Consider the following 11,176-nt stretch of genomic DNA (forward strand, 5'->3'; position numbering starts at 1 on the left):
GAAATCGAAAATTGAGTTTTTAGAGGAAAAACATCTAGCTTTTTATTTTTGCAGCCCTAATACCACTTTTATTCATAAAGCACTTTAAAAACTTTACAGTTGGCCAAAGTGCCGTACACGAATCATAAAACAAGGGGAAAAATAAAAATAAATAAATTCATAGTAATTCATAGTAATATTGTTGACTGTGTTCCTCTAAACTGTACCATCAGACTACCTTTTGTGTGGCCTTTACCAGTAACACCATCAGATAGAGGTAACGGCCCTCATTATCTTCTTTCTTCAGAAAACCAGCTGCATCAAAAGACACAAACCAACCTTAACTCTGTCCTAATAGGCCTGATTAGAGGAATCAGGGGTCAACAAGACCCTGGCTTTGTTCCAGCAGGACGACGGCCACGCTAAAAACCTGCATGAAGGGATAGTCCATTACAGATGAAAGTAGCCTGCAGTTGATTTTGAGTGCAAGTTGCAAATAGTCTTTGGCCATTGCTTGAGATTTATAGCTGGGACTGGATGCAAATCATCCCCATGTAGACATTAATCTAGCAGGGGTATTTCATTAGAGGGGGGTTTGCTGGGGAGACGGAGTTCATGTGCTCGTAAATTTTGTTTGGCACACTGATTGTTCAGCAGATCGCCGGGTAAATGAGTGGACACCGGCAGCCACAAGAAAGCTTTCTCCATCATGTCATTATTTTCTGCAGAGTGGTCCCAAAACACACGCTAAAGCTGTTACACTGGCTTGGCATGAACTATTTATGAACTTGCCAATATCCAGTCTAAAGACTCCAACCTGGAGACTTTGTGATGGCAGCTAAGGTTTTCTTTCACACAAACTTACAGAAAAGATGCCAAGACTTGTCCATGGCAGTCAATACAGGTGGGAATATGAAACCACTGGTAACTTTAGAGAGATAATTCAGTATCTGCCAATATCGACAAAGTCTAAAAGCTTTTATTGCGGTATCTATTGATGAACTGCTTCGACTATTAACTCCACAGGCTTCATTCCAAACACAGAACACATCAGGTGTTCACTAAAAAACTAAATACACTGGAAAACTGAAAGTTAATGTAAGAATTTAGAGTATAAGACTTTTGTCCTTTAGTTTATTTGTGGTGTTTCTTCACTGATCAAGGGGTTATAGATAGTATTTCTACTGTCAAATACAAATAATACCTAGATTTATCATTAGTGTTTAGAGTAAGGAGCTCTGAAGTAAAAGACACCAATATATTGGATAGTAGAGCTGAACCGAGTATAACAAAACAAAAGGTCTGATCGATTTATGTGACCACTACAGGGAGTAGTGAGTCACTCTGCTGGTCTTCTGTGGCGTAGAACAGTGGTCCCCAACCCCTGGTCCCCGGACCGGGACCAGTCTGTGGATCATTTGGTACAGGGCCACAAAGAAATAAAAATTGTGGTTAATATTAAAGCAATTTTTTCCATTAGTCTTGCAGAGATTTTATTTTGAAAAGCGACCATTTCTGCCCTCGCCTCACAACTGCTCACTTGCACCATTTCATGAATCAGTAGAAACACAAGCTAAAGAAATGAGCCAAAAACAAAATTCACTGGAGAACTTTTCCGGGAAGAAATGAGGAAACAATGGGGCTGCAGAAGGGTCACAGACTGCCTGCAAACAGAAAGCTGCATTTAGAAGGAAATATCAGGATTCCTGCCTCAGTTACAGGTTCATCCCAACACACAAGCACCTCCAAACTGCTCCGACACATCAATCCATGTTTGAGGCAACTTCAAACCTCTGTGCATTCTGGATTAAAGTCAAAGCAGAATATGCGGATATCGCCACAAAAGCCCTGAAAGTCCTCCTTCCATTTCCAACCTCATATCTTTGTGTGGCTGGGTTTTCTGCGATGAGTAGACTGGATATACAGAACACAACTGGTGTGTGCCTCCCATCACCCCCACATGGGACCATCTAGTTGCAGGGAAACAAGTCAAGGGTTCCGACTGACTCTGCATTAGGGTGAGTTGATATTATATTGTAGAATCATTGTAATTGCCTGATACACAGTGTAAGTGTTTCGGATCACATGCTCTGAACTGACAAAGGTTTTTGTTATTGGACCCCTCGCACGTCTACCCGGTCCACAGAAAATTTTCACGCATGAAACCGGTCCATAGTACAAAAAAGGTTGGGGACCACTGGTGTAGAAAACTAACAAAACATCAGAAAGTGATAAGATCTAACAAGAACTGCTAACAAACAACTTTTATAGTCAAAGACAGTGACAAAGTGATAAAAGCTACAAACACTGTTTTTGTTTTCTCCACTGTACACAGTTCTAAATCAAAAGAATGGAGTTTGATGTTGAAATTGCAGCGTTTCTTCTACATGGATGAGTTTGATTACGAGTCTTATGAAGGTATAAAGTAATTATGTGGTGTGATTATCTTTATTGATCCTCAGTTTAGACTAAACTGTGACATTTCTGATCTTGTTTGGATGATTCTAAACTGATCTTTAGTGCAGCTACTGACAACACAAACTGTACAGAAAATGGAGGTGATTTGGACGGTGGCCCTGAAGGGCAAACCACAAAGACAAATTGCAAAGCACGCAAGAAAAAGAAAGGCAAACAAGAAAAAAAACAAAAAAAAAACAAACACACACACACATATACAAGGAAAAGAAAATCACGCAAACACGAAAAAGGTCCTACTGGAAAAGGAAGGTACAGTAACTGCCATGACCAGGATCCAGATGCTGACTGGATTGTCTTTCTGACAGGTGGGAAAATCAGAAGTTTATATTTGTATTAGTATTCAGTATTCATTTTTTTTTTATTTTTCAAGCTCATCCAATGAAAAGAAATATGCATGAAGGACTTTTAAAATCATTTTTTATTTTATATTAAAGAGTAAATGAACACAGATGAGCTGCCCGAAAAATTGAATTTCTCATAGGGGATCAATGAAGTGACTCTTGCTCTTAAATAAACCCCCAAACCACTTCTTTTCAGTGCCGTCAGAACTGCAGTTCAAATTGTCAGCCTTCAGGACATTATTCAGCTTCGCTATCATCAGTACATACAAACCAAGTTGCCCACCTGTTATGTCAACCAGCCCACCCTCATATGACCAGCTAGAACCGGCCCTGCATGTGAATATTATAAGACAGTGTTGTTTTGACCAACTGTCAGTACAACTGGTTCTGAGTTTTGTTTGCAGAAGAAAACTGATGCTATAATACAGATGTGTGTAAACAATGATCTTTATACTTTATTCAGTGAGCGAAACAGTCTGTGGATACATAATGTTGATTCATCTGTGGTTTTGGTTAACTTGTGTTCTGATGAGCGACTTCTCCCTGCTGTTGAGAGTTTGGAATATCAATACAACATAAAAGCCCTTTACAGCTGCAGTGTTTGATGGTTTTGTTTTTGTTTTTTTTAACATCAGTGTGCAATAATTCCAGAATTACCTTTCAGCATATTGTAATTCAAGTGCCCTAAGAGGACACTACACTTTTGCATCTACTCCTCCTCTGTGTTTTCAGGCTAAATCTACTAAATCTACTCCTTGACACAAGTTTCTGTCTAATCACAGGTGTTCTCAGACAACTAGGGAGGTTAAATACATGATTGACAGGTATAACTACCAGTCACTGATCAGATTATGTCAGATGTGACCTGGACTTGACTCTCCTCCTCTACTCTGCATCTCAACAGAGAAACTTTGAAAAGTGGCTTCACCTTTCCGTAATAGAATGAAACGGGAATCAGGTCACCTGTATTTATATTTAGTCTTTTTTCCCCATTATTTCAGCTCCTGCGGCTTTAAGGTTTCAAGTTTCTTCAAATATTTAAATAACTTCTACGCTAGTTCTGAACGTTGAAGCAGTCTTAGATAAGTATTTAAAAAAAGAAAACCAGAAAAAAAAAGCAATCAGAGAATCAAAACTACAACAATATTCCATTGGAAAACTTAGATTGTTGATTAAAATGACAACAAACAATAGCAAAACGGGAATAAATGTCATATTATTCGAATCTATTATTATTAGAACGTACTTTTGTTTGACTTTCATCCGCAACAGATTTGCATAATCCTGCTGGTGCTTCAACTTGTCAAACACAACTGCAGGTCTTGAGCATCAATGCAATTATAGTTTCTGTAGCAGCTGATCATGTGTATGGAATGTAAAATACTGAACTAAATGTGGACATACTGTTGGCTGTAAAGCTTCCTTACATAGTTTTGCTCAAACAGCACTTTAGAAATTTTAACCAAGCGTTATTTTGGCACGCATCCTGGTCCTGGTCCTGGTCCTGGCATGGATTCAACAACAGGAGAGCGTCTCATTCATCAGCATTGAAACATGCATATTAGCCCCATTAGAGCATTAACAGGGAGAGAGTCGGAGTTAGAAATGATTTGTCACATTATTCATCAATATTTGCTCGCTTAGGATCACGCTTCTTTACTCAGTGGGTTGAATACAGAATTTTAAAAGCAGAAAATAGAAATGTATAAACCTCTGCCAACCCTGCAAAGTCAAATCTAACACTAGTGTGTGAGTCGATTGAGGCTAGACTGAATAAACACACAACTGTGGCACATTATGCAATATGCAGTTTTCGGAGCACTTACATTTTCAAAGACCTGAGTTTAAAAAGTGTTTTACTACATTTCTGAAGTCGAAATAACAAATCAGCTCTATGTCATCTGGGTTGAAGAAGTTATCTCCCTCAGCGATCATGTCAGCATCCCAAATATTGTTTACACTCGGTTGGCTATCCGGGCCTGGTACAGGGTTTGAATGCTAAATGCGGGTCGGCAGATGCATTCACCAGAAATGAGATAAGAAATGAAAGCACTCGCAGACACTGTTCCACTCCAAACCCCAGAGGACGGGGTTCATATCACGGTGGATCCACTCTGATTAATCCACATTGTCTCAACTGCATCATGCAAAAAAAAAAAAAAAACTATAAAACTATTATTCAAAGATTGATTCCTGTGACTTTTACGATTATTCTATTCACTAACCAGATAGGTCAGATGTGTGGCTAAAAGTCTGCTAAGAACATTTCAGTCTGTACAGAGCGGATTAAAGTTGCAATTCAAGTTAACTGCCGGTGCAAAAGTCATTCATCACCGATATGTGCTGTAAAAACTTGCTACCCATCTTGTATTACTGTGCTGTTATTTCATTCCAAAGTAAGCACAGGGGATATAAGTAACTGTAGAAGGCCGTTAAAAACAAACACCATTAGAAGAGAGCTGTTCTATAGAAACTGCATATGGTCAGCATAAATACTGTCAGGCTAAAGGGCTGACAAGGCAGGGAACACAGCAGCCATTAAAAGAAGAAACGTGATATGTGTGTGACTGTTAATTCATACCTGAATTCTACAACAACCGTTTACAAAGAGTTGGAATGTAAAAACAGAAATGAGAAAAAAGGGAGTATAACTTTATTTTCATGTTTTGTTTTGTTTTTTTATTCACGGAGACTGACTTCCCTGCTGATGCTGCTTAACCAGGCCTTCGGGAAAACAATTGCCTCAGTGGATAAGTTTATAGATCCACATTAGGGTCACTGCGCAACCAGATGATTTCCGATACCTGTACAGCCCAAAAGCGCGACCGACAATGTCACCCTAGACCCTGTTCTGCAGCATCCACTGAGAAATGTGTTGACTTGGCACCATAGGTTTCACTATCAGTTGTGCATCATATTCCCAGCTCTTTGCACAGTGTTTCTAAAAGAGAGTAGCGGGGGGGGAGAAAAAAAACAACACACAAGGAAAAGCCTTCCATTTGCAGCCAACCCAAGATAGCAGCAAACAGACTTATGTATCATTCAGGAGGAGAAATTCTTTAGCTGTCACTTGGTTTGGGACAAAAAAAAATAACACACACTGTGTCAAAAGGGTTTTTCCTCCTTCCCTTCCTTTCTTTCAATCATGAAATCACTTACACATGGCATCAACAACCAGATCGCACTGAGAACCGACAGCATAGGATGAACAAAACACCACGTATTCAAGATAAGATAATACCATTGAATCCTACTGCTCTTATGTACACAGGTGCTAAACACAGAGCTGCAAAATAAAGGGAAGCAATAAGTGATGAAAGTTTCATATTCTTCAGAAATAAACACATAAACGAACAGTATGATCTCTTGTGGCTGGGAACAAATGAATAAAAGGACAAAAATCTATAATTTTGTCCCGCTGCGTCCTCTTTCTACCCCCATCAAGGTTATTTTTCTTCCTAATAAAACTCCCAGCATGAGTTCAGCAGTTAGCATTTCTGCCCCACAGCAAGATGGCACCGGGTTTAGGTTTTTTCCAGCTTACGTGTTCTTAAATTCTCCCACGTGGTTCAAAAAAGTATCACTGAAATGATCATAGGTATAGAGAACAATGACAGGCACGTTTAGTTTGTGTGGATTCTTTCAGAGATAGCGATCGCAACCCGAGAAAAAAATGCCAAGAGGATCAGATCCAAGTACCAAGGTATTACAGAGCTTTGCCTGGGAAAAACAAGAAAGTAGATTAGACATTCCTGCCAAAAGAAATCTAGCATCAGATGTTAGAACATGTTTCTTTACTCTTAAAGACAAACTTTACAGCTGAACAGTAAAAAAGAGGAGTCAGAATTGGACACAAAATGCTAATTCACTTCTTCTTTTTCATTCTATTAATAGCTATTGTATGCTTTTACAGCACTTCCTTAAAGAAGACACAAGTCAGTTCCTGGTTGCACAGCTAAAATGACAGTTAAAGCGACATAGTACAGCCTTGAAAAACAAAGGCTGCTGTGTCTACATTGTTGGCCCTGTGTCAGAAAGCTTAAGACTGTCATGTCATTGGAAGCAGGTTGTGTTTTGTCTCCACTACTTTGATGGAAAAAACCATTACTGTAAAAGCTGGCATGTGAAATGTGTGTGTTTAAACAGCGTCAGGGTCTGCTGTTTGCAGATGGTGTTGATATACAAGCACGTGACCTCTAATTTCTATTGGAGCGTTGTTGCAACTGTTTGTTATCTTGTTGTGCGAGAGCAAGTATTTCTACATTTGAGGCCACAGTTCTCTGCTATGAAAAGGTCCACAGGCCACTGAGGAAAAGTCTGCATTTATCAGTCAGACCCGTGCTCGCAGTCACAACCTTTGGATAGTGAACAGAGACGAAAAAAGAAACTGCAGACACAAGCAACCGAGATGAGCTTTCTCCGCTCCGTAGAGGACCTTGTGTACTAACAGTGTTCAGCTTCTTTTCTGTAGGAAATTAAAAAACACATTTCCGCACCCCCAAATTCTTTACCAATGTGTGTGTTTTTTTTAAATGTTCACCCCAATATGTAGCTGGGGGTCTAATGATTGAATGGATTTTCAGTTACTCCTTTTCTGGTTGATTATTTATCCAATAAAAACAGCCAAAGTATTGAAATTCCCTCCAAACACCAGAGCTCATGGTGACATCTTTAAAAGGCAGATCATTCTGTTGTCTTATGGAGCTGTGCATACAAAGGCAGATTAGAAGATGGCCTTCACACTGCAAAAAACAAAATCTTACCAAGTGTATTTTTCTCATTTCTAGTCAAAATATCTCATCACACTTAAAATAAGACATAATCACCTACAGAGTAACTCTTTCAGTTCAGCTCTAAACTGGAGCCTGTCATTACCCCCTATGATCCTGATAGAATATTACAGCTGCTAATACAGTGTGATTTAAATGTCATTCGCATGTGGTGAAAGTTAAAACAACACAGGTCTGTTTAAGAGATCAGTGAAGTTTTTTTTTTCTTTTTAAATGGAGAAATTGTGGTACCTCCACAGTGTGTCCATCCAATTCCCAGAATGCACTGCATAAATCTAAATCTTACAAAGTGTATTTTTCTCATTTCTAGCCAAAATATCTCATCACACATAAAATAATATATAATCACCTAAAGAGTAACTTTTCAATGAGATGTAAGAACTTATTTTCAGACAATAGATCTTGAAAATCTTATTTCAAGAAATCTTACCAAGATAATTTTCACTTGTTCCATTGGCAGATTTTTTCTTTGCTTGAATTAAGCAAAAAAATTATTGAATTAAGCAAAAAAAAAAAAAAAAAAAAAAAAAACTGCCAGTGGAACAAGAAATTAAATGAAATAAGATTTTCAAGAACTATCGTCTGAAAATAAGTTCTAATATCTCACTGAAAAGTTACTCTTTTGGTGATTATGTCTTATTTTAAGTATGATGAGAAAAATACACTTGGTAAAATCTGGATTTTTGCCTTGCCTTCTGGGAATTCCCATGAATCCTACAAGAAAATAGGGATTCAGCAGTAAAAAAAAAAAAAAAAAAAAAATAGACCCTATCCCTGACCTTGGAAAGTGGCAAGAAATGGATGGACAGACTGTGGAGGTACTGCAATTTCTCCATTTAAAAAAAACTTCACTGATCTCCAAAACAGACCAGTGTTGTTTTAACTTTTACCACACGTAAATGACATTTAAAGCACACTGTAGATTATTAGCAGCTGTCGTATTTTATCAGGATCACAGAGGGTAATGACAGGCTCCAGTTTAGAGCTAAACTGAAATAGAGTTCAGACACTGTGACCATAGAGAAATGGGGAAAATGGGACTGAATACTCTACAGCGCCCAAGTGTGATTTATGAAGGGTGCACGCTAAAGGTCAGTGTTATACTATGTCCTAATCTCATGAGTCTGGGTTATCCGCCAGCAAAGACATACTGTCCATGAGTCATCAGTATTGATTTGCTGCCACTGATTTTCATGACACTAACATGCCCCTGGAGACAAATGTCAAACACTGTCACGTGATTCTACAGACTGTCAAAAGTGAGTTAAACGTCTGCATGCTGAGGCGTTTTTGAGATGCAGCCAACTGAGTGTGAAAGCCCAACAGATCTAGGGGTAAGAGGGTAATCCTGACAGTAGTGTGTGTGACTATCAAGGTCTTTACCAGTTCGCTTGATGTAACACACTACTGCTTCTGCCCTATACCTGATCTGCTCCAGGCTTAACCCGCAGCCTGAACACAGGGCCAAACTTAAAATGGGATTTCAGAAAGGATCCATCCATGTATGATCTTTTTTTTTTTTTTTCCACCCTCAGGGTTAGGGTTATCGCACTCCACATACTTATGGATTAACCTGCCTGTCCATGCACATGAAATCTTCTTTTTTTTAAAGAGTACCAGAGGCTAAATGGATGGCAGAAGCTTAGAAAACAAGACAAATATCAAACTGATAAAAGCACAGATGACGAAGCAGAAACCATCCTTTAAAACTCTTCAGGCGTTTCATGAAGACAGCTGCACATTAGTGAATTAGTGACACTTCCATCTCAATCTGAACTTGATCTGCCTACTTTAATCACATAGGCTACTGATATTTACACATTCTGAGAAGAAAAATGCAAATATAACTGTGATGATCATGTAAGTAGGGTAATGTATGTTGGTGATGTTGCAAATAGCATCAGGGGGAGAAAGGTAAAAAATATCAGTGATACCAAACTAGTGTATTTGCAGATCAGTGTGTGCAGCGGTGTTAAACTCTGATTTAGAGATTTTTACTTTAATCAAGCGTAATTTTCAATTCATCAGGAATGTAAAAAGAGATACCATCCTTTAAAACTCTTCAGGCGTTTCACAAAGACAGCTGCACATTAGTGAATAAGTGACACTTCCATCTCAATTTGAACTTGATCTGCCTACTTTAATCACATAGGCTACTGATATTTACAAATTTTAAGAAGAAAAATGCAAATATAAGTGTGATAATCATGTATGTTGGTGATGTTGGAAATAGCATCATAGGGAGAAAGGTGCAGAATATCAGTGATACTAAACTAGTGTATTTGCAGATCAGTGTGTGCAGCAGTGTTGAACTCTGATTTAGAGATTATTACTTTAATCAAGTGTAATTTTAAATTCATCGTGAGGTAAAAAGAGATACCATCCTTTAAAACTCTTCAAGCGTTTCACAAAGACAGCTGCACATTAGTAAATAAGTGACACTTCCATCTCAATTTGAACTTGATCTGCCTACTTTAATCACATAGGCTACTGATATTTACACATTTTAAGAAGAAAAATGCAAATATAAGTGTGATAATCATGTATGTTGGTGATGTTGGAAATAGCATCATAGGGAGAAAGGTGCAGAATATCAGTGATATCAAACTAGTGCATTTGCAGATCAGTGTGTGCAGCAGTGTTGAACTCTGATTTAGAGATTATTACTTTAATCAAGTGTAATTTTTAACTCATCATGAAAGTAAAAAGACATAATAATGGGAGCACATCAGATGAGATGATGCCATGTCTTACTTTTCCTGTGCTATGTGCTCCTTGATGGCTCCCAGTGTGATCAGGCTGTTGCTGCCCTGCTGCAGCCTGCAGGTTGCCAGGTGCCGGTGGTACTGCTCCTTCAGACAGGCGTTCTCCGTGCATAAGTCGGACACTTGCTGCTCCAGCTCCTCTATCCTCCCCCTTTGCCTCTCCAACAACTCCTGCTGGGTTTCGATGATCTTGTTAAGCTCCTTCAGATATTCCGCAGCCCTGGTTGGGTTCTCGGTCGGGCTTTCCATGTCGTTTTCCCCGCTGTGATTCCCTGGTGAATCGCAGAAAACCAGCAGCTGGTTCTGTTTAGTCCAGCTGGGCTTTAAGCGCAACAAATCACAAGGTTGCGCCTTTTGCGCTTCGCCATTGTTTTTACGTGTGTGCGTTTTTTCTGTGGATGATAATCAGGATTGGAAAACACACACACACACCGATACGCGTGTTTAGAAGTCCAAAAGCACAAAAAAAAAAAAAAAAATCAACTAGAATCTAATAATCTTATATGAAATGGCACCAGGCATCAGGATCTGACTCCTATCATGTGTGCCAGTGTGCCAGACTACACAGCGTGGATCGTGGATGGTTCTGTGTGAAGTCTGGTTGTTCCCCCTGTTGGCTGCCAGCGAGATATGACATTTTTCTCTGAGGTACCTTTTAGGTCCACGCTGCTCCCGTGACTTTTCGTAAACAGACGCTGGCTGTCAGGAGGCGGGGTTTTCCAAGTTTTATGAATCTGCAGGTTCGCATTAAGGCGCAGTAATATGGCTTTGCAGAGACACAGTGTGCGTGGATCCACACTCAGGACGCATTTTCACATCAGCT

General features: G+C 39.2%; 1 protein-coding gene across 3 annotated transcripts in view; it reads right to left on the reverse strand.

The window, feature by feature from the left end:
• Positions 1–10,965, reverse strand: part of LOC115422301 (IQ motif and SEC7 domain-containing protein 1-like) — a 134,976-nt gene extending 124,011 nt beyond the window's left edge. For 2 of the 3 annotated variants that reach the window (XM_030138546.1, XM_030138545.1), the window contains exon 1: positions 10,343–10,965. In XM_030138546.1, coding sequence (XP_029994406.1) covers positions 10,343–10,602 — 260 coding nt within the window. In that variant the 5' untranslated portion in view covers positions 10,603–10,965. The remainder of the gene's footprint in view (positions 1–10,342) is intronic. The other variant, XM_030138552.1, reaches the window with a different exon arrangement.
• Between the last annotated feature and the right edge of the window lie 211 nt (positions 10,966–11,176).

Source organism: Sphaeramia orbicularis, chromosome 7 (genome assembly GCF_902148855.1).
Source record: "Sphaeramia orbicularis chromosome 7, fSphaOr1.1, whole genome shotgun sequence".
Classification (NCBI taxonomy): domain Eukaryota; kingdom Metazoa; phylum Chordata; class Actinopteri; order Kurtiformes; family Apogonidae; genus Sphaeramia; species Sphaeramia orbicularis.